Genomic DNA, 24,726 nt, shown 5'->3' on the forward strand with positions numbered 1-24,726 from the left:
ACAGCATCTCAAATGCTCCCCCACACCCCCACAGGCATGTCCCCAGCAGAGTGGTCTTTGGAAGGGAACAGCTAACACTTCTGTGTGTTTAAAAGGAGAATCAATAAAGTATATGAGAGAGGAAGGAAGAACATTTCCACTTAGGCTATAACTCACCACCACAACAAAAGGGGCTCCTGGGAGACCAGTCTAGCGGTCATTGCCTTGTTCTGCCTGCTTCTCCCAGCTACCCTTGACTGTGGTGGCTGCAGGCCTGGGCCACCCGCAGATCCCAGTGATATTAAAGTTCACTGTCATGCCCAGCCAGAGGTGGCAGGGATTTGAGCAGAGCTGCAGCCGAGCTGGGGCCAGAGCATGGCCCAGGAGTCTTGGATCCTGGGCGCCAGGCAAAGGGCTGGCACGTGAGGTCGCTGAGCAGGATGTCTCAGCTCCTGGCCGCCAGGACTCCCGTGCCCACGTCCTCCTGACCAGCTCCCCTCTAGGGTTCTAATACTTGCTTCCTGTGGGCCCACAGACTGGAGGGACAACTGAGGAGAGGGGCACGGGTGGCAGAAACTGAAGTCCCAGGCAAGGCGGTGGAGTTTGAGGTTTCCCGGGAGGGGAAGAGGAGACCCCTACAGGAGCCCAGGGAGCGGGGTCGGGGCAGGGCGGGCGCCAGGAGGGAGGGGACAAAGGAAAGGAGGGAGGACACCGGGCGGAGGGCGGGGGATAAAGAGGGCGTGCGCTCCTGGCCCGCGGGCGGGCAGCTTGGAGGAGGCGCGGAGGGAAGCGGCCCCGAGGACCAGCCAGAGGCCGGGCCGCGCGATGGAGCCGGGATCCGACCTGGGGCTCGGGGACTCGCCCCTGCACCGCTACCTGGACGGCGAGTTCTGGCGCCTCAAGAACGAGCTGCGCAGGGTCCTGGGCGGCTGCCCGCTCTTCCGGCACAGGTACCGCGGCCGCCCCTCCCCGAGCCCCCGGCCGGCTCGCCGTGTCCCCTCGGTCTCCGCGCGTCCCTGAGGGCACCGCCCGTCTGCGCTGCGCCCGAGGCAGGGCTCTCCTAACCTGTGCAGATGCTGGACTCTCCGCCCTACATATGCGGGCACAGCAAACCGCTGCCGACTTCATCGGCGCCCCGGGAGCGCGTCCCCCGCCAGCCCGGCCCTCCGACGCCAAGAGCCGTGAATGGGTGGCTGCGTGGGCCCCGCAGCGGCAGGCGTGGTGCTCGGCTCCGAGCCGTGGTTGGAAGGTTCGGCTTTGCTTCTAAACCTCAGTTGCTTGAGTCCCCGTCCCTCGATGTCCCAACCCTGGTGGGAAGATGGGGCAGAAAAACCGGGCTGGGGTGGGGCTGGACGGCGCTCGGGGCCCCTGCGCAAAGGTGTCTGCAACAGGTGCGCGTAAACAGGGCAGGAAAGCGGCAGCCCCGGTCGTGCCGGGGGGAAGAGAGGGCATTTTGCTGGCACAGGGATGGACTGGCCCTGCACGGGGACTATCCGGGCTTCGGGGATGGGCAGACTCCCAGGGCCCCTCGGAGTGCAGTGGTGGAGAGCGGGCTTTGGTTGTCCTCCGATTTGGGCTCAGGTCCACGAGGTCATTTGATGCCACGACAGCCCCGAGAAGTGGGCAGAGGGGTTCGTGCAGCCCAAGTTTACAGATGGAGAAAATGACAGTGACCGGCCGGTCAGGTCCAGAACTCAGAGCTTGTGTCTCACTGTGGGCGGCTCCTATGCTCTGCTGGGCAGCTGACCCCTCTCAGACGGTCTGAAAAGCCCACTCTTAGAACCATGCTTTGGAGTTGTAGCTTAAGAAAGCCCCCCTTAAAAACACCAGAATGTTCTGAAGGAGAGTTAACTAGTTTAGCCCATGCCCAGTTAACTCTCCTTTAGTTTCTCTCTCAAGAATGAGCTGCGCGGAGAAGGAAGGAGATGCCTTGAGTAAAGGTAGGGAGTTTTTGGAAAATCTGGGGTTCCTGCACTGGAGGTACCTGGTGTGCGGGGAGGTTTGGGGGGCGCTTAGGGAAGGTGAAAGGTGGGAAGGTGGGATGTGTAAGATGGTGGGTGTCTCCCCCCTTCTCTTTCTCACACACTGTTCTTTATGTCACAGTTCTCAAACTGTGGTCCAGGGCCTCCTGGGGGCACCTAAAAGACAGTTTCAGGAGATTCAAAGTTAAAAACTAGTCTTAATTCCTTTCATTAAAGAGATTTGAAAAAATGCGGAACAATGTCATTCTTATTATTAATCTTTTTGTTTTGGAAATACAGTTATTTTCATTTAAAAATTTAATGAGTTTATTACTATTATTTTCAAATAATTTAATATATATTTAAACAATTTTTCTGTTGTAATTTCTAATATGGTAAATATAAATCAACACTTAGGGACGTCAATAATTTTATTCAGAGTTTATTTTCTTAAGAGCAGTTTTAGGTATACAACAAAATCGAGAGGGAGGTACAGAGATTTCCCATATGCCCTCTGCCCCTGCCCGTGCTCAGCCCCCCCCCCATTATGAACGTCAGAATGGTATTCTGATTACCAGAATGATATGTTTTTTACCAAGGATAAACCTACATTGACACAGCATCATCACCCAAAGTCCATAGGTTACATTAGCGTTCACCCCTGGTGGTGTGCGTTCTATGGGTTTGGACAAGTGTGTAAATCATTACGGTCTCATACAGAGTGTTTGCACTGCCATAAAAATCCTCTGTGCCCTGCCTATTCATCTCTCTCCCTCTATACAGCCCTGGCAACCACTGATCTTTTTATTGCCCCCATAGTTTTGCCTTTTCCGGAATGTCATATAGTTGGAATCATACAGTATGTGGCCTTTTCAGATTGGCTTCTGTCACTTTGTAACATGCATTTAAGCTTCCTCCATGTCTCTTCATGGCTTCATAGTTCATTTATTTTCAGTGCTGAATAATATTCCATGGTCTGGATGTATCATGGTTTATTTTTCCATTCACCTACTAAAGGGCATCTTGGTTATTTCCAAGTTTTGGCAATTATGAATAAAGCTGCTGTAAACATTCGTGTGCAGGTTTTCGTGGAGGCCTCAACAATTTTTCAGAGTGCAAAGACGTCTTGAGACGTTAAGTCATAATTTGTTCCTTCACATCCCTTTATACACATCTCAGTTCCTATATTCCTCAGTCTTTTCAGTTTAGTTCCCAGGCTGTTGTCTCTTGGCCTTTTCAATTTAGATAAGTGCAGTTTAAAATATGGAACAGAATTCTAATATCCAAACTACTGATTTGGGCCTGGTAGAAGGTACTTCCTTGTGAATTACACATCCTACCTGGGTACAGAGAGAGAGAGGCTTGGAAAGCCAACAGGCAGCTGAATTCCTGTGTGATGGTCACCAAGTGATTTTAGCTTCCTGAGCTTGCTTTTGTTCGTCCACAGAATGGGGATAGTCTCTGTGCTGCTGGGTTGTTGTGACGCTTAAATGAGGAACCGTTGAGTAGGTATTCAGTAATGCTGGCTGTGCTGTGACACCAGAAAACATCAAACAAACAAACCAACAAAAGATAAAAATCCTATTGCCCTAAAAAACACTCTTCCGTTCTTTCCAGTTCTTGTTTATTGGCTTCATAATTTCAAAGTTGTAATATGAGCATAGACAAAATTTCATATTTTTTCTCCCAAGTGATTAAGGATTCTATCTATTTGAAAGTTCACGTTGTACTATCAGATTTGATCTGATCACATCTTGGAAGACAGTGATCCTCATTTCTTGATGTTTTGACATTCTGCCAAAGTTAAGTGCGCCATAGGAGACCGGAAATAAAGTTTCTCCATCCACCGATTCACTGAGGCAATGTTGACCTCCTGTGGCAGGTCCCCCCTCCCCAGGCCTTTGAAGTTCAGGTAGGTGTTGGGGGGCAGGGGGCGCGGCAGACAGTTCTGCGAGTGCTGTGTGTGTCTAGTGGGAAGTCTGCATAGGGTTGGGCACTCCCAGGAAGTGAGAGCCCAGGAGACAGTTTTCCTCTAAAAGAAAAGAGGCTGTACGATTTCCTGTGCACGTAGTAGCTGCCGTCCGCAGAGTTGGGGTTCACCCTCCAGACCCCTGCTCCAGGTGTGGTGTGGGCACAGCCAGGTTCCCCTCCTAGGGGATGGCTCGCCCTCTCTCCCAGAGACTAGCTTGCCTGGCTGAGTCCTCCCGGCCCCACTCTGTTAGAGTCCCCCAGACTCTGGGAATGCTGAGGGTGCATATGACAGCATGCCGTTTATGGTGACAGCAGGAGGATTCTGGGAGACTTGAGGCTCCTCACAGGGGTTTGCCAGGAATATTTAAAAGCAACATGTGAAATCAGATAAGTTAAAAAAATTTTTTTTGAGTCTGTTTCTTGGCAAACTGAAGGTCTCTCCTGAGGGCCTGGCTCGTGAGTCGATGTGACATGCATGGGCATGGAACACATCCCTCAGCAAAACGACTTTGAAGCCCACTGGATTCTTCTGTCGCCCAAGACCTTCTCACATCCTGCCGCAAGGCGCCCCTCCCTAGCCTCGCTGGGCTGCGCCGGGCTGGTTCCCCTCTCCTCCTTCTTTCTCTTCCCTCCCTAGAGCAATGCACACTTCTCGTCCTCACTTTTTCGTAGGTTTAGTTTTTCTCCTCAGTCTTATTTATACGTGTAAGTATTTCCTGAAGTCATTCTCATTGTCAAGAGTCAACTAATATGGAAAATTTGAAAGTTTCCTATACTGTCTTCTCCCCAACCACTGTTTTTTATTGTAAAACTCACATAAAATAAAATTTACCATTTAACCATTTTTGAGTGTACAGTTCAGGGGCATTAAGTACATTCCCATTGCTGTGCAACCATCACCACCCTCCATCTGTCTTCATTATCCCAAATTGAAACTCTATACACATTAAACATAACTCCTCATTCCCCTCTCCCCCAGCCCCTGGCAACCACCATGCTCTTTTCTGTCTCTTGACTATTCTAGGAACCTCATATAAGTGGAATTATACAATATTTGTCCTTTTGTGTCTGGCTTATTTCACTTAACGTAACGTCCTCAGGCTTCCCCCTTGTGGTGGCATGTGTCAGAATCTCCTTCCTTTTCAAGGCTGAATAATACTCCATTGCATGGACAGACTGCATTTGTTTATTCAGTCATCTGTCGATGGACATTTGGTCTCCCAAACACTTTTAATACTTTAGTGTGTTCTGGGGTTTTTTCTACTTATTTTTCTAAGAGTTCATATACACACGTGAACATTATGTTTGTATATAAACAGGATCATATTATGTGTTTTCTTCTACAGCTTGCTCTTTTATAATTTAATTCTTATTTTCATTGATATAATGTATGAATGTTCTCAATACAAATAGTACAGCGAGATTTGTCATGAGAAACTGCCATCCGTGCCCCCACTCCCCCAACCCTCATTCCCTTTCCTGGTTGACGACCACTTCCAATTCTTTCACTGGATTCTTATGTTGTTTACCTCAAAATTCCTAAATAACATGCTTAAATGGCCACTTCTTGATTATACAATGACTTACTACTATACAAAATGAAGATTCCACGATGGCACCACTTTCTTTCTTTAGTCTCTGAAAATCAATGTGTCACCATTTTTACTTAACTCAGTATCCAGTGTTCATGTCGTTATGATTATATAAATGTTACTCCCAGCCATCCTCCATGGTCTGCCAGATTTCCTTTCTTTCACAACTTTTTGTTTTCTCTGGAGGTAGCAATCACCCCCTGTATTCATTTGCTTAGTTTTCTATAAACCCGCCCCTCACTGACCTCCACACTTTGGGGTAGAACAATTACACTTCTCTCCATTGGGTCAAACCTGTCGGGGCATTGGCAGTTCCACTCCTCCTGGCCCCCCACAGACACACCGGTCCTGGAGGCCCCCTTCCAGGCTTCAGTCTGGCCTGGCTCTCTACATGTCTCTTCACCATTGTCCTGGGACTTTCCTTTGCCTCTCTTCTGTAGTCAAGTCATGTTCTCTCAGGCTTTCTCTTTCTTGGTTACCCTTTGTGGAGGAGTAGAGATGCCTCTTTAATCCCACTCCTGTTGAGAGATGTGGTTTGTGTCCCCTCCCCCTAAATCTGGGTGGCTTTATGACAGCTTTGACCAACAGGGTATGGCACAAGTGACAGTGCGCCAGTTTCCAGGCTCAGGTCTGAAGAGACTGGTACCTTCTACTTCCTGTCTCTTGAGGCCCTGAGCTGCTATGTAAAAAGTTCTACTATCTGGTGGCTGCCATGCTGTGAGGAAGCCCAAGCTGGTCCATGTAGAGAGCCTGCGGAGAGAGAGGTAAAAATTTGCTAACCATTCCCAACTGCTTGAGCTCCCGGCAGTTCAAGTCATCTGAGCTGGGACCCCAGACACTGAAGCAGAGACAAGCCATCCCTACTTCTTCCTGTGTGTCCAAATTCCTGACAGAAAGAGTAGTGAGATAGAATATTAATGCATTGCTGTTTTAAGCCACTACATTTTGGGGTACATTGTTACACAGCTATAGATAACCAGAACGTTTCTCACCTACTAGCTTCCTGAGAAAGGATACCAGGGAATTAACTTTTTGAGATTTTCACGTCTGAAAATGTTTACCATTCAAGTGAATGGGTATAGAATTCTAGGCTGGAAATAAAATTTCCCCCAGAATTTTGAAGGCATCATGCCATTGCTTTCAATTATCCAACATTGTCGTTAACAAATCTGACCCCTTGTGCACCCTGACCCTTTATCAATGACTTGTTTTTCTCCCTCCTGGAAGTCACACCATCATGAACTTTCTTTTCAGTGTGGTGTTCTGGAATTTCTTGATGGTGTGGCTTGATGTGGGTCTCTTTTTCTTCCAGTGTGTTGGGCATGTAGTGAGTGGCCCCTTTAATCTGGGAACTCGTGTTCTTCGGTTATTTGCACTGTTCTTTCATCTGGAAATCCTTTTGCTCAGATGTTGGACCTCCTGGCCTTGTCCTCTAATTTTCTTATCCTTTCTTCCTTATATTCCATCTCTTTTAAGATTGTTCTACTCCCTGGGAGATTTTTTCTCTGCTTTATCTTCCAACTCTTCTTGAGTCCTTTGTGAATATCTGCCGTCATTTTTTTTAATTTTCAAAATTTCCTTAAGTTCTTTGTTCCTTTTTAATAGCACTTGTTTTCTGGTTGCAGAATCTCTTATTTTTGAGTATAGTTGATGCTAATTTTTGAGATGTTCCTTTCCATTCTCTGCTTTGTCTCTTTTTTTTAAATTATTTTTTTGTTTCTACTTTTTTTTTTGAAGATTGGCTCTGTTTCCTGATCTGTTGCCAATCTTCCTCTATTTTTTTTTTCCTCCCCAAAGCCCCAGTACATAGCTGTATATCCTAGTCGTAAGTCATTCTAGTTCTATGTGACCACAGCATGTCTTGACGAGTAGTGTGTAGGTCTGTGCCTAGGATCCAAGCTGGCGAGCCCCAGGCCACCAGAGTGGAGCACGTGAACCAAACCACTCGGCCTCTGTTTGTATTTTTGACCTTTGTCTTTTGTGTTTGAGGGTTTCATTAAATGTCTAGTCAACCTCGGGTATTTACTCACAATAGGAGCAAATGAGTAATAGGAGTAAAATACTGATTGTCAACAGGCGGGGTTGTTGGCCACAGACTTTCCTGATCATGGAGTAACCTTTTAACTGGCAGATCAGTATTAGTATTTTCTTTTGGACAGAGTTAATTTTTCTGGAGATGAATCTTTAGTCTCTTGAGAGATGGGTGAGTGGAGAATGAAGGACAGTCATAATCCCAGCTGCCTGAGTGATTGTGAGCAGGGCTCCTCCCTCTGTGACTTTGGGCTAATTAGAAAACCATGCTCCTTTCTCCAGACATTTGACTCCCACTTGCTGGAAAATCCTTGTCAACTCTGATTTTGTTAGAACAAGTCACTTTGTGACCGTCTGCTGGGAAGTCATTGAAGCTGTCCATGACACGGAGGCCATCCCTCGTGGTGGGTTGTGCCTTGGATGTTGGTAAGTGGGGGCCCTGGCTGTGGGGTCCCCCACTGGCCCCAGTGTTTTCAGTTTGGGGGCTCCCTGCTGCCCTCTCACGTTTCCCTGTCCTGACAGTGACCCCCAGGCTTTGATGGGCTTGGGGAGGGGATGTGGGGATCCAGCTGCTGTCAGAGGTGCCTGGCGCCTCCAATTCCCAAGCCTTGGTGGGGTTCAGTGGCACAGCTGGTTGGCCCTCCCAGCCCTATAGATTTAGCATTCTCTGTTCTGCTACATCAGCTGCCACTGCCCGTTTACCTCCTAGCTGCCAATATGTTGCTGCCAGCCCTTGTTGCTGTCAGTTTCTCCAGTTCTTGGTGGATCCATATGGGCTTGTTTCTTATTCATTTCATTACTGTCATTTTTATGGGTTATGAATGCCTGTGTTTAAATCTGTTCTGATATCCAGAAATCTGCCAATCTATATTTATGTGTCAGTATGGATAGAACTGTCTCATTCTTTTTTTTTATTTTTATTTTTTTAAAGATTGGCACCTGAGCTAACATCTGTTGCCAATCTTTCTTCTTCTTCTTCTTCTTCTTCTTCTTCTTCTTCTTCTTCTTCCCCTTCCCCTCCCCCTTCCCCTCCTCCTCCTCCTTGTTGTTCTTCTTCTTCTCCCCAGAGCCCCCCAGTACCTAGCTGTATATTCTGGTGGCAGGCCCTTCTGGTTGTGCTCTGTGGGACGCCGCCTCAGCATGGCTTGATGAGTGGTGCTAGGTCGGCGCCCAGGATCCTAACCAGTGAAACACAGGGCTGCCAAAGCAGAGTGCGTGAACTTAACCACTTGGCCGTGGGGCTGGCCCCTGTCTCGTTCTTTTTAAAAGCTGCATGAATTATGGTTGCACCATAGTTTATTTATCCCATGCCTTACTGATGGACACTCAGTTTGTGTCCAGTCTTTGTTGTCCTAAACAATGCCACAGTGAGCATCCTGGTGTCTGTCAGAGGAGATTTCTCTGCATGAGGTCCTAGAGGTGACACCAATGGGGCAAAGGGTATCCATACTGAAAGCACTGACGAATATTGCCAGATTATCTTGAAAAGGCTCCAGTCTTATCGCCACCAAGAGTATATGAAGCAATTTCAAGTCCAGTTTGATTGTGGATGTGTAGGATCTAAATTCTAGTGTTTCTCTATTCATTCTCTGAGATACTATATTGAGCTCCTGGAGACAAACTGATGAGTGTGCTTATTGGGTTCTGACTTCCAGGGGCTTTCTGCAACACATGTGACACGGCTATCCTGTGGAATCAGCAGCCTGCAATCTTACAGTCAACTTTGTCATTCTGTTTTTTCTCATTAAAATATATAAGTATCCCAAACATTCTATTTTCTACAGTTCCCAGAGTTTTAAGTCCCTAAAGCAACACAAATGTATTTTGCCAAACCACGACTCCTGACTTGTGACACATAAGATGTGGCTTTTGTATTTGCAAAGTATAATGTCATGTTTTATGAATGTTTCTTGGGTCTAGGGTTCAGGCCTCCAGACAAGCAGTTCAGAGGGTTAAGGATGCTCCACGTTGAAGCCCAGATCTGGGCCTGTGTCAGCCAGTGTTTAGTGACTTGATAGTGGGGGCATCCACTGGCCCCATCCTTAAGGAAGTTATAGCCTAATGTGGCTAAGTCTGGAGGGACATTGGGATTGTCAATGTGTTTGGATGCTGAACTTGGAAATTTTCCACAGTGAGAAGATCATCAGGTTGTGGCTGACATGAGCAGTTGTCCTTGGTCCAGTCCAGGAGCCATAGAGGGGTGAGCCATTCATGCTGGAGAGGACATTGGGGACCAACTTTCTCCTTTACAAAGGAGGAAACCAGGGCTCAGGAAGGAGAAGCGACTTGCTCAGGGTCACTCAGCTGGGAGTGGCAAAGCAAAGAGTAAGATCTCTGGTCTGCTGATTCCTAAAGCATTTATTTCCAGTGTATTTCTTTGGAGTATTATGGTGGTATACTGGTTTGCTAGGACTGCTGTAACGCAGTGCCCCTGACCGAGTGGCTTAAATAACAGAAACGTGTTGTCTCACAGTTCTGGAGGCTAGAAGATCAAATCAAGTTGTTGGCAGGGTTGATTCCTCTGAGGTGTCTGGGGGAAGGACCTGTTCTGGGCCTCTCTCCTTGGCTTGCAGGTGGCTGTCTTCTCCTTCTATCTTCACAAGGTCTTCCTCTGTAATCGCCTTTCTCCAAATATCCTCTTTTTATTTGTTTATTTATTTATTTGTATTTTTTTGGTGAGGAATATTGGCCCTGAGCTACCATCTGTTGCCAATCTTCCTCTTTTTGCTTGAGGAAGATTGTCACTGAGTTAACATCTGAGCCAGTCTTTCTTCATTTTGCATATGGGATGCCACCACAGCATGGCTTGATGAGTGGTGCATAGGTCCGTGCCCAGGATCCAAACCCGTGAACCCAGAGCTGCCAAAGTGGAGTGCACAAACTTAACCACTATGCCACCAGGCCAGCCCCCAAATATCCCCTTCTTATAAAGACACCAGTCATATTGAATTAGAGCCCACCCTAATGACCTCATTTTAGTTTGATTATCTCTATAAAGACCCTATCTCCAAATAACGTCACCTTGTGAGGTAGTAGGGTTTGAGACTTCAACATATAACTTTATGGAGTACACAATTCAAGCCATATTTGGTGGTGAGTGATACAGAGTAGGAACAAAAATTTGAATGTGTGTGTGTTTCAACAAAACAGAGATTTATAAATTTAAACAGAAATGCCCTACCCCTACCTTCAACTGGAAAGTCATTTCTTGAGAAACGCTGGACCCCCAAGCCTAGCCCAGGGCTGTCGTGGAGTAGCATCTCAGACTGTGTCTACTGAATAAAGGGGCAGGAATGAAGAGACAGGAAGTCAAGACCCTTTGGGGCTGGAGGGGATGCCTAAGGAACTGAGTCTAACTGACCTCTTGTGTGTGGCTTCCTTCTGTGCTGCTGCATCAAGGGCTCAAAAAAACTCAAAGGCAAGAATGGTGAGGGAGCGGTGGGGCTGGGCCCAGCATTTTTCAAGTGTCTACCACCAGCGGTGCGAGAGGAGAGAGACAGAGAAATTCTTCCACGTTTTCTTGCTTATCAGTCTCGTAAACCTGCAAGGGAGGACGCTTTTTCGGGTCCTTGTCAGACTCTGTGCCTCCTGCCTGTGTAAAAGGGAGACAGTGAGCAGGGCTTTTAGGCCTGGGAGGGAGCACAGTGTGTGTGTGGGGGGGCTCTCCCAGGGTGGGGACAGCTGTTGCTGTCTTTTCTTTTGCGTATCCATTAGCCAAAATGATGGCAGTATGTGGACTTTTACAAAGATCGCACAAGAACAAAGTATGTTTTTGATATGGGCAATTCCATAGGGCAGCTCTTCCCAGGTCCCGTCGTGGAGATAATTAGAGTGCTGCTTTGTGCTCTGCTCGTTACATGAGTTTATAACAGGGCATGTCAACCTCTTAGATAACTTTCCTCAACCTTCAAAAAATAATTACACACTTGAAAAAGTATTGTTGACTGTGCATAACGTTACTTTCTTTTCCCTCTTCCCTTGGCAAGAAGTTCTGGGGTGATGCGCTGTGACAACTTGGTTTGTTGGGTGGGGGAAAAGGTTTTGGTGTCCCTTGATGCCTTGGGCCCCGATTCCCCTGAGTTGCAGAGCTCTTGGAGGCCCTTCCTCACTCACCCCACTCACCTGTGCGCCCCAACAACCACTGCTAGAACAGGAGTGGTGAAAAGCATGGAACAGAGGTGGGTGAGTTTTGAGAATGCTCCCAGTTTTCCTTTGTAGCATGCTGAGGGGCTTTCCCTCGCTCTCAATAATAATGACACTGTTATATATATTGAGCAGGTGCTCTGTGCCAGACTTTTTTTTTCAGTGTGTTGACTACTTTGTTCTTACAACACCCATAACAAGGTGGCACTATTATTTCCCCAGGTCTCCAGATGAAGAAATGGAGGCATACAGATGTTTAGTAACTTACCCAAAGTCACCAGTGGGTAGAGAGGAGAGACTGGATCCAAAGAGGGTGCTCGGGACCCAGAACTTGTGGTGATCACTGGGCTGGCTGCCCCCAGGGGCAGTGCTGCTGCTAGGTCAGTGCTGGCTTCCAGGGACAATAGGAAACTGAGTAGGGCATGTTTGGGTTGTCACTGTGAATCAGGGTGCTGCCAGCATTTACTGCTACTTGTGGGTGTGAGGTGGTCTCTCAGAGAAGACGATCCTGCCCCCACTGCCAGCAGGCTCACTGAGGACACCGGTGTGTCTCAGCCTGTTCAGATGGCCCGTGGGTGGGGGAGACCTCCATAATGACGTCCCTGCGAGGAACATTCAAGCTGATGGTTCCTTCCTTTCTCTCTTTCTCTGTCTCTCTCTTTCTCTAATTGAGGTAACATTCATGTAACTGTTTTAAAGTGCACAATGCAGTGGCATTGAGTATATTCACCATGGTGTGCAATCACCACTTATATCTAGTTCTAAAAATTTTTCATCACCCCAGAAAAACAAATTGTACTCACTGAATAATCTTTCCCTACGGCCCCCTCACCTCGGCCTCTGGCAGCTGCCAGTCTGCTCTCCGTCTCTAGGGATTTCCCTGTTCCGGACGCTTCATATAAATGGAATCATACAATATGTGACCTTTCGTGTCTGGCCTCTTCCACTTACCATAGTGTTTCTAAGGTTCATCCAAGTTGTAGCATTCATCAGAACTTCATTCCTTTGTTCCTTTTTGTGGTTGAATAATATTGCAGTGTATGGACATATCAGGCAAACAGTTTCCTGTTTTAAAAAGACGGGTATTTTCCCACCAGTCATACAGTGCTATCCAGTTTGTTTTGTCCCAGGCCATGTGGGGAAGTAGCAGTGGGGCTGGGCCTCTGGCTTCCAGACCTCTACTTTTTATTCTAGAACATACTGCTTTTTCTTAAACAGAAAGTCACAATGATTATTCTGATTTGTTTTCCAAAATTTTATTAATTTTCCATCGACATACATTATCAACTAAGAGTGCAAGGGGTTGACAAACCCCTGAATTCAGACTTAGAGAGGAGGCTGGAGGGTGGTCAGTGGGGTGCTGCCAGGCCTCTGGTCCAACACCAGAGTCCTCAGTTGACCAGGAGGGAGGCGGGGCTGAAGGACAAATGCCAGCCACTCAGAGCGCTTTGCACTTTTCTTTTTAGATCACCTGTGGCTTCTGTGTCTCCACCCAGGCTTAAGGATTTTTCCTAGCCCTTCACTCCTCAGACGCAGCCTGTAGCACTTCCCCCACCCCCTCCCGGACGTGGCTCTGCCGCCTGCCATCCTGAGGCTGCTGTGTCACACTGGGGGTGCGTGGTATTCACCGAGTATTCAGTGGCCTGTGCAATGAGTCCGTGACATGCGCTAACACCTATGACTTCTGGTGTTCTGGATGTCCAATTAATTGAGAACAAGTAATGCCCAGACTTTGGATTTATTATTTTTTTCCTCCTGGCACTGTAACAGCAAAGTATGAGTGAGCAGGTACGACACCTCCCCTGAAAACTTGGGATAATTTGGCAACTGAGAATGACTTTTGGTCACATTAGCTGAAAAGGAAAAGAAATACCTGTTATTCTCTCAGTTGAGAGATATAAGGTCATTGTGTTTGGGATGCATATGGTCCTTTTGAACAAACATATGGAATAAATGTTAAAGCTGGAACGTTATAAAGCTTTGAAACACCGGGCTGGTGAGGGAGGCTGACGGTGAGATTGCAAGTAGTACTGGGAGAATGTGCGACTGTCGTGTGGAAAAGAGGTCCTTGCAGTCAAGTTCTTCTGCTTTACTCTGAAAATCTAGAAGCTTCTGAGATGAGAAGAAAGTGTGAGTGTGCCATATTAATGGCAAGGAAAGCCCCTTCCCACCATTCCGCCGCCTCTGCTCATATCAGCGAGACCGCAGAGCTGAGTAGGGGCAGCAGGCAGATGTTTCCTGGCTTCCTCCCATAGTGTCCTCTTGGGGCTAGTAATGGCACAGTCCTTTTAGGGGACTCTCCATCCACTGGCTGCAGTTCCTGCAGGGCTGTGGGTTGGGGTGCTGTCTCTGGGGTCCCCTTAGGCTGCGTGCTGACCCTGCAGTGACCCTGCCACCCCCAGGCTCCTGGCCCTCCTGCCCCTGCCCAGGCTGCAGCCAAAGAACCTTGCCCAGTGCTGATGGGAGACATGGACATCTTCAAATTATCAGTTGAAATCTTAAAAATAATCACGTAGCTCAAAATTTTAGAAAATATAGAAAATGTGGTGAAGATCTCCCTTGTACCTATACTGGTCTCCCACCCTTCTGGAGACTTTTTTTAATGCTTCTATTAGTGAATATGAATATATGATCTTATTTTCCTCTCTTTTATACTCTAAAGGTAGCATACTATGTATGCACTCTGTTCTACATCTTGCTTTTTTTCACCTACCAATGTACCTTGCATAATGACTTTGCTCATTTTGCCTTTTCTCTTTTTGTGAGGAAGATTGCCCTGAGCTAACATCTGTGCCAATGTTCCTCTGTTTTGTATGTGGGATGCTGCCACAGCATGGCTTGATGAGTGATGTGTAGGTCCACGCCTGGGAACTGAACCAGTGAACCCCAGGCCACCAAAGCAGAGCATGTGAACTTAACCACTACCCCACAGGGCTGGCCCCTCATTTTGCCTTTTAAGCCATTATAACTCGCTCTGTTGTAAGGGTGTACCATCATTTAACCATTTCCTGACTGGTGAATTTTACTGCTCTGTCAATGCTGCAATGACTAAGCTGGTGCCTGACTCATTTTGCATGTGTGTAAGCACTATAGGTGGTAGACATTCATTTTACTGGGGAGAGATATGTTTAATCATTCTGAAATAGAGGTGCTATCATAGACTATCTCACTTTTTGTTACACATTTCTCATCTTCTCTCAATTTCTTATTGTTGAACTTTTCAATTGGGTAATGATTACTGATAACAACTTAAAAACAATAAGAATTATTTGAACAGATTGAAAAACAAATGAATGAAGGATATGTTTTTTGAAAGACAAATTTTTAGGAAGAGCAGGCTGAAGATTGGGGGTATTAAAATGATTCTCGGACGTTGGGTGGCCTGGGTCACTCTGGTTAGGGTTAGAAGTGTTAAGCCTGTGTGTCTAGTTAATGCCTCTACTTTAAACAAGTGAACAAACAGTTGTCAGATCTGTTTTGACTTGTTGTAGGAAATGAATAATTATCACTTAAAAATCTCATTCAGACTTCTGGTTTCCATTTCCGCCTGTAAGGAGTTTGAAAGGCACCACTCTGTCCTAGCGTGTAAAAAACTGAACAGACTGAAAAATCAACAACTCTTCTAGGATCTGTAGGAGAGGGGAGGACACACGGCAAACTGCTGCTCCCAAGTTGGAGAGACAGACAGGCGAATACGAGAGCTACCAGAGCAGAGACTTGGGAGTGGAGACACCGTGGGAACCAGTGCTTGAGTGGGAAGTGCTGTGAGATTCACCTCCAAGAGCTTGACCAGGTTCCCACAGTAAATATCTGAGAAAAATCCTCTCATGCTTCCTGCAGGGAGTGGGGAAGAGGAACCATTTTGAAATACCCACGAGTGTTTTGTTCTTCTTAGCAAGGCCTGCCCTCAGGGAAAACTGGTAACCAGAGCCTAACCTGCTGGGTATTATCAGAGCCTAAATGAACTGTGGGAAGGGAAATACCCAACTCCAGCCCACTCTAGCCATCCTCTCCCACCTAAGGGGGCAGAAAAAACTGAGAAACACTTGTGAAGTTCAAGTCCAGAGGCACGCTATAAAACTGAAACCTAGGGGCTGGCCCCATGGCCGAGTGGTTAAGTTCGCGCGCTCCGCTGCAGGCGGCCCAGTGTTTCGTTGGTTCGAATCCTGGGCGCGGACATGGCACTGCTCATCAAACCACGCTGAGGCAGCGTCCCACATGCCACAACTAGAAGAACCCACAACGAAGAATATACAACTATGTACTGGGGGGCTTTGGGGAGAAAAAGGAAAAAATAAAAAAAATCTTTAAAAAAAATCTTTAAAAAAAAAAAAAAACTGAAACCTAATCCTGAGACTATAGAATGCTCCCCCTCCCTCCACACTTCACCACCACATTTCTAAAGGCCTATTTACAGTGGTTCCTTTTACCTAGTACCTCATGTCTGGCTATCAAGAGAAAATGACAATGCATACCAAAAGGCAAAAACCCCCACAATTTGAAGAGACAGAGCAAGAGTCAGGACCAGACATGGCAGAGATGTTAGAATCATAAGACCAGGAATTTAAAACAACTCTGATTAAAATGCTAAGTTCTCTAATGGATAAAGTGCTCAGCATGCAAGAACAGATGGGTAATGTAAGCAGAGAGATGGAAATTCTAAGAAAGAACCAAAAGAAAAAAATGCTAGAGATCAAAAACCCTGTAACAGAAATGAAGGGTGACTTTGATGGGCTTATTAGTAAAGTAGATGTGGCTGAGGAAAGAATCTCTGAGCTGGAGGATATGTCAATAGAATCCCCAACAACTGAGAAGCAAAGAGAACACAGACTGAAAAAAAAACAGCGCAGAATATCCAAGGACTGTGAGACAACTACAAAAGGCATAACATACACCTTTTACATTCATAATGTAACGGGAATATCTGGAGAAGAAAAAGAGAAAGGAACAGAAGAAATATATGAAATGATAATGATTGAGAATTTCCCCAAATTAATGTCAGACACCAAACTACAGATCTAGGAAACTCAGAGAACATCAAGCAGGATAAATGCCAGAAAAATTACATCTAAGCATATTATTTTCAAACTACAGAAAGTCAAAGATAAAAAATCTTGAAAGAAGCTAAAACACCTTAACCTATGGAGGAACAAAGGTAAGAATTACATCTGACGCCTCCTTAGAAACCATGCACGTAAGAATAGAATGGAATGAAATATTCCAAGTGTTGAGAGAAAAAACCCACCAATCTAGAATTTTATATCCTGTGAAATTATCCTTAGAAAGTAAAGGAGAAAAAAAGACTTTCTCAGGCACACAAAAATTGGAATTTGTTGCCAGTAGACTTGTCTTGCAAGAAATATTAAAAGAAATTTTTTAGAGACAAGAAAAATAACATAGGTCAGAAACTTGAATCTACATAAAGTAAAGAAGAGCATTAGAGTAGAAATAAATGAAGGTAAAATAAAAGCTTCTATTTTTTTTATTCTTAATTGATTTAAGAGATAGCAGTCTGTTCAAAATAATAATACCAACAATATATTCAATTGTATATACTTACGTACATATCATATGTGCATATATATGGGAGAAGTTTAGACTTACTTTATTATTATAATGTACTCACACTACCTGTGAAGTGGTGTAGTGTTATTTAAAAATGGGCTTGGATTAGCTGTAAATATATATTGCAACGGGGCAAGCACTAAAAAAGTAAAAAAAAGTATAACTGATAGGTTAAGAAAGAAGAGAAAATGGAATCAGATAAAATGTTCAGTTAAAACCACAAAAAACAGAAAAAGAGTGGAAGACAAAAATAGGAACAAAAAACAAGGGCCACAAATAGAAAACAGTAGCAAATATGGTAGATATTGATCTGTTTGTATCAGTAATCATTTTAAACATCAGTGGGCTGAATGCACCAATTAAAAGACAGAGATTGTTAGAATGGATCAAAAAACAAGACCCAACTATATATTGTCTATAAGAAATGCACTTTAAATATAAAGATACATGCAGATTAAAAGTAAATGGGTGGAGGAAAATGTACCACACTAATGCTAATCAGAAGAAAGCAGGAGTATCTATATTAATTTCAGAAAGAGCAGACTTGAAAGTAAGGAAGAGTATCAGGGATAAATAAGGGCATTACATAATAATAAAGGGATAATTCTCAAAAAAGATGTACTAGTCCTTAACATGTATATGCCTAACAGCAGAGCATCAAACTTTGTGAGGCAAATACTAACAGAATTGAAGAGAGAAATAGATGAGTTCACTATCACAGCTGAAGACTTCAACACCCCTCTATCAGAAATGGACAGATCCAGTAGGTAGAATCAGTAAGAACATAGTTGAACTCAACAACAATCAATCAACTGGGTATATTAACATTATAAATTACTTCATCCAACAACAGAAGAAGAATGGATGCACAGTCTTCTCAAGCTCACATGGAGCATTCACCAAGATAGATCATAAAACACACTTTAACAGGGGTTTATTTATTTATTTAACAAGAGAATAGAAATCATACAATGTCTGCTCTCAGATCACATTGGAATTAAACTAGAAATCATTAACAGAAAGATAACTGGAAAATCCCCAAATATGTGGGGATTAAACAACACACTTCTAAATAACGCATGTATCAGAGAAGAAATCTCAAGAGAAATTTAAAAATATTTTGAACTAAATGAAAATGAAAACACAACTTGTCAAAATTTGTGGGATGCAGTGAAAACATTGTTTAGAAGAAAATTTATACTGTTAAATGCATTTGCTGGAACAGAAGAAAGATCTCAAATCAATAATCTTAGTTTCTACCTAAGGAAACTAGTAAAAGGAGATAAAATTAGATACAAAGTAAGCAGAAGAAAAATAATAAGAATCAGAGCAGAAATCAGTGGAATCGTAAACAGGAAACCAATGGAAACAAAAGCTTTTTCTTTGAAAAGATCAATAATATTGATAAGCGCCTAGCAAGGCTAACTAAGAAAAAAATAGAACACATATTACTAATATCAGAAATGAAAGAGGGGGCATCACTATAGATCTTATGAACATTAAAAGCATAGTAAAAGAATACTATGAATGACTCTGTGCCCACACATTTGATGAAATGAAATGAAATTTCAACCTAGATGAAATGGACTAATTCCTTGAAAGATATGATCTGCCAGAACTCACACAAGAAGGAACAGATGATCTGAATAGGCCTATATCTAGTAAATAAATTGAATCAATTATTAATAACCTTCCAGAATAGAAAGCACCAGCCCAGAGAGGTTTACTAGCGAATTCACATTGAAGGAAGAAATTATACCAATTCTCTACAATCTCCCTCAGAGGATGGAAACACCTATTAAATCATTCTGTGAGGCCAGCATTACGTTAATACTGAAACCAAAGACATTACAAGAAAAGAAATCTGTAGACCAGTATCTTTCCTAAACAAAGATATAAAAATCTTTAACAGAATATTAGCAAATTGAATCCAACAATGTGTAAAAAATTATACACCACAATAAAGTGGGATTTATCCCAGCTATGTAAGGCTGGTTCAACATTTGATAATCAATTAATGTAATCCATCACATCAACAGACTAAAAAAGAAAAGTCACATGATCATATCAATAGATACAGAAAAAACATTTGGCAAAATCCAGCACCCATTCATAACAACTCTCAGCAAACTAGGCATAGAGGGATACCTCCTCAACTTGATAAAGAACATTTACAAAAAACCTACAACTAACATCATATGTAATGGTAAGAAACTCAAGGCTTTCCTGCTAAGATCAGGACCAAGGCAAGACTGTCTCCTCTCACCAATGCTTTTTGACATTGTACTGGAAGTTGTAGTAATGCAGTAAGAAAAGAAAAGGAAATTAAAGGTATACAGATTGGGAAGGAAGAAATAATACTGCCTTTGTTCACAGATGCCATGATTGTCTATGTAGAAAGTCTGAGAGAATCAACAAAAAAATCTCCTGGAACTCATAAACAATTATAGGAAGGTTGCAGGATGCAAGATTAACATACAAAAGTCAATTGTTTTCCTATATTTCAGCAATGAGTAAGTGGAATTTGAAATTAAAAACACATTACCATTTACATTAGCACCTTCCAAAAATGAAATACTTAAATTTAAATCTAACAAAATATGTACAATATCTAGATGAGGAAAATGACAAACTTTGATGAACAAAATAAAGAACTAAATAAACAGATGTTCTGTGTTCATGGTGAGAAGACTCAATATTGTCAAGAGGTCACTTCTTCCCAACTTGATCTACAGATTCAATGCAATACTGATCAGAATCTCAGCAAGTTATTTTGTGGCTATTGACAAAGTGGTTCTAAAGTTTATGTGGTGAGGCAAAAGACCCAGAGTAGTCAACACAATATGGAAGGAGAAGAACAAGGTTGTAGGACTGATGCTACCCGACTTCAAGACTTAGTATAAAGCTGTAGTAATTCAGAGAGTATGGTATTGGTGAAAGAACAGACAGATCAATGCAACAGAATAGAGACCCCAAAGCAGACTCACAGAAACACAGTCAACAGATCTTTGACAAAGGAGCAAAGGCAATTCAGTGGAGAAAGGATAGTCTTTTTAACCCATGGTGCTGGAGAAAACTGGACATCCACCTACAAAAAAAAAATGAATCTAGACACAGATCTTACACTCTTCACAAAAATTAACTCAAAATGGATCACAGACCTAAATGTAAAATACGAAACTATAAACCCCTAGAAAATAACATGTAACATACGAGAAAGCCTAGATGACTTTTGGTATGGTGATGACTTTTTAGATAAAACACCAAAGGTACAATTGATGAAAGAAAGAAAGAATTGATAAACTGGGCTTTATTAAAATTAAAATCTTCTCCTCTGTGGAAGACAATGTCAAGAGAATGAGAAGACAAGTCACAGATTTGGGGAAAATATTTGCAAAAGACTCATCTGATAAAGGACTGTTATGCAAAATATATAAAGAACTCTTAAAACTCAACAATAAGAAAACAAATAACCTGATTAAAAAATAGGCCAAAGATCTTAACAGACATCTCACCACAGAAGATGTATAGAAGGGAACTAAGCATATGAAAAGATGCTCTACATCATATGTCATAAGTGAAATGCAAATTAAAACAATAATGTGATACCACTACACACCTATAAACACGGCCAAAGTCCAGAACACTGATCACTCTCTACACTGGTGAGGATGTGGAGCATCAGGGACTCTCATTCCTTGCTGGTGGGAAGGCAACACAGTACAGCCACTTTGGAAGACAGTTTGGAGGTTTCTTACAAAACTAAACATACTCTTACTATATAATCCAGCAATCCTGCTCCTTGGTATTTACCCAAAAGAGTTGAAAACTTATGTCCACACAAAAGCCTGCACGTGGATGTTTACAGCAGCTTTATTTATAATTGCCAAAACTTGGAAACAACCAAGATGTCCTTCCAAAGGTCAATGGGCAGATAAACTATGGTGCATCCAGACAATGGGATATTATTCAGTGCTAGAAAGAAATGGGCTATTAAGCCATGAAAAGACATGGAGAAAACTTAAATGCAGAAGCCAGTCTAGAAAGCCTACATACTGTGTGATTCCAACTATATGACATTCTGGAAAAGGCAAAGCTATGGAGACAGTAAAAAGACCAGTGGTTGCCAGGAGTTTGGGGTGGAGAGAGGAGGGATGAATGGGCAGAGCGTGGAGAATTTTTAGGGCAGTGAAAATACTCTGCGTGAGACCATAATGATGGATACATGTCGTTATGCATTTGTCCAAACCCATAGAATATTCAACACTGAGAGTGAACCCTAATGGAAATCATGGACTTGGGGTGACTGTGATGTGTCAATGCGGGTTCATCAGTTGTAACAAAGGTACCACTCTGGTGGGAGACGCTGATTATGGGGGGGGCTATGCATGTGTGAGGGCAGGGGATATATGGGAAATCTCCGTACCTTCCCCTCACTTTTGCTGTGAACCTAAAACTTCTCTAAAAAAATTAAAAGTCTTAAAAAAAACCCAAAACTCTCTCTCTCTCTCTCTCCATCTTCTTTTTCTTTTTGGTTGGAGGAAAAAAATGTCACAGGGTGATGTCCACTCCAGGAACCGAAGTGAGTCGAAAGTAAACTCTACAAAGAGTAGAAGCTGGTGATGAAATCTAAATAGAACCACTTGTTGACACTGACAGAGCCAGCCTTTCCTGAGCTGTGACGTAAGATAGTGGTCGCCAAGGTGTGGGCTTCAGAGCCAGGCCACTGTTTCTATTTTTTTTTTCTTTTTTTCCTTTTTCTCCCCAAAGCCCTCCTGTACATATATGTATATTCTTCGTTGTGGGTCCTTCTAGTTGTGGCATGTGGGACGCTGCCTCAGCGAGGTTTGATGAGCAGTGCCATGTCCACGCCCAGGATTCGAACCGGCGAAACACTGGGCCGCCTGCAGCGGAGTGCACGAACTTAACCACTTGGCCACGGGGCCAGCCCCCAGGCCGCTGTTTCAATCCTGCCCCACCACTGAGGACCTAGTGGCCTTGGATACGTTACGTAAGCATGCTGTGCTTCCTTTGACTCATCTGAGATTCCAGAGAGGCGTTCGGAGGATTCAGTGAGATGAAGCACACTAAGCGCTGAGAACCAAGTGTGTGGCACACAGCAAGCACGAGAGGGTTTAACGATGGTGATGATGATGCCGATGAGGAAGTCTTACGGTACTGTTATTACTGTGTCACAGGTGCTGGTGCTGGTCAGTTATGCCCATTTCTCATCCTGGCAGCAGCCCTGCGATTTTGGTGCTATTAGCGTCCCCACTTCATGGATGGGAAAACTGAGGCCCCGAGAAGCCCAGTGGGGATTTGAATGCAGGCAGCTGACCTGCGGGCCTGGACTCTCAACACTACCAAGGACAACAGCAGCGTCCGCTCTCCCGGGGACCTTACGGTGCCTACCTCTGTGCTGCCCACTGCTGCCTTTTTGTGACGGGAGGTGCCCCAAGCTGGGCCAATCACGATCTGTGGTCATGACACTCGTGAGCAGATGGCGTCTTTGGTCCCAGAAGATCCTGTACAGCCATGTGAGAAAAACCTACAAAATGGAAGCAAAGGAATGCTAAACCAAGATTCAAGAGGGTTAGAGGGGGAAGGCGGGAGATGGATGGGAGCACATGGGTGTGATTATAAGTTACTGTCATTATTTGAGTTCTCTGGTGGTGTGAGGGCATTTATCATGGTTTTAAAATGATTACTTAGACCACGCTGCTTCCCAGTTGAGGTTTTAGAGAGCACACTTATTTCTTGGTTGGATGAACAGTTGGGAGAAAAGAAAATAAAAGACTAACTAAGGGTCCCTCCTCAGGATATAGGGAAGGAGAGAGACAGACAGAAAGACAGAGAGACAGAGAGGAAGAGAGAAAGACTGAGAGACTGAGAGAGAGTGGTCTAGAGAAAGGAACTAAATCCCCTGGCTGTCAAAGGCCAAGGGACTTCGGGGTCCCACTTTGCCCTCACAGGGCCCTTCCCAAGGCATGCTGTTGGTTGCATGCTTTCCATATTTTATAATTTATTGGACATCAAAGATGACAATGAAGTTTAAAAAGGGAATGGTTCCCATGAAAAATGTAGAGAGGAGAGGGCAGAGATAGTTAAGAGGTGGAATCTGCAGGATTTGATAATTATAAATTATGTTTACTAATTTAATTTGAGAAATTCCCAGAGAGAAGATCATGGGCTAATAATAATTTCTTTGCTTCCGCATTTGCCGCAGTATTAATGAAGTAAGCATTTCCCTTCACATCATGCCCCCTTCCCAACACCATCTAGGTTTTCATTTGGGCACATGCCCATCTCCCACAGGCTGTGTGGTTCAGGGAAAGCCGACCAGCCACTTCACCCCCTGGCACAGGGATTGGCTTGTAACCCCAAGGGAGCCACCAGTGCACAACAGCTTTTTGGTGACACGGTTGGTTTAGGAATAGTCATGTGAGCTGATTTTGGCCAATGAAATCTGAAGGGAGGTTTCTGGGTGCTCCTGGGAAAGATGCTCCCTTTCTTATCTGAGAGATCTGCCAGAGGGGCACACCCTCTCATTTGGACAGGCTGGAGTTTGTATGTGAAGTCGGCTGTAGTGCAGCTGTTTTGCCATCACGAGGGAAGCCAGCCCTAGGATAAAGTGACCCATACAGGCAGAGTGGAGAGACATCAAGTTTTGAGGACATCACGGAGCCACAGTGTCAAATCTGCCCCGAAGCCTGCCCCATGTCTGGCCTCCCAAATTCCGTGAGGTAGTAAGTCCCCTTTGCTGTTCAGGCCACTGTGCATTGGGTTTCTGTTGCTTGCAACCCGAGGCACCCTAGTTAGCCTGAGTAGCCACTCTTGTTTCAGTTGCAGAGACAGAAATGCAGCTCACATGGGCTTCAGGCATGGGGGCTGGAATTCAGGTGCTCGGGTGACACTGTCAGGAATCTCCAGCTCTGCTCTCCTCATGTCCACACAGGCCCTGTCCACCTCGTGGCCTTTGGACCTTTGGGCGCAGCTCTGACAGCTCAGCAACCAGGCTGGAAGAGAAAGACTCTTCTTGGCTCCCAGCCTGGCCCAAGCCACCCTCTCTGGCCCAGCTGGCCATCGCCATTGACTTTCCTTGAAGTGGCCACCGGTGTGGGGTCACAAATCAGAACCATGTGGTTGGGGGAGGGGGTGGGTGGCTGCTGAAGAAAAATTGGGGTGATGGGGCTCAGAAAAGGGGAAATGGATGCCGGGCAGACAAAAGCACTCGGCCCCCACCGTCAGCTTCTCCCTTCGTCTCTGGGTCGTTGCAGTGATTGCAGTATGTCATGGAAGAGCCCAGGGCAGGCATGGCTGCCTTAAACTGGAGGTTGGGTCCTGCCTGTGAGGCTCCCTCCACCTTCCTCTTGCCGTGACCCTGATCTGAAGATTGGCAGCACAATGGCTCTTTTGGGTGGAGACTTGCTGAGTGATTCCAAAGGAAGGTGTTATACACGCAAGGACCAACCTCTGTGTAGACA

At 44.7% G+C, this 24,726-nt stretch overlaps 1 protein-coding gene across 5 annotated transcripts in view; it reads left to right on the forward strand.

Annotated features, from left to right (window-relative positions):
• Nucleotides 1-711: 711 nt before the first annotated feature.
• ACOXL (acyl-CoA oxidase like) overlaps nt 712-24,726 on the forward strand; it is a 359,669-nt gene continuing 335,654 nt past the window's right edge. For 3 of the 5 annotated variants that reach the window (XM_070511749.1, XM_070511748.1, XM_070511753.1), the window contains exon 1: nt 733-929. In XM_070511749.1, the coding sequence (XP_070367850.1) occupies nt 805-929 (125 nt within the window). In that variant the 5' untranslated portion in view covers nt 733-804. Of the gene's footprint in view, nt 930-24,726 lie in introns of all 5 variants that reach the window. The other 2 variants (XM_044772863.2, XM_070511750.1) reach the window with 1 other exon arrangement.

The sequence above is a fragment of the Equus asinus genome, chromosome 6 (assembly GCF_041296235.1).
Source record: "Equus asinus isolate D_3611 breed Donkey chromosome 6, EquAss-T2T_v2, whole genome shotgun sequence".
Taxonomy (NCBI): Eukaryota; Metazoa; Chordata; class Mammalia; order Perissodactyla; family Equidae; genus Equus; species Equus asinus.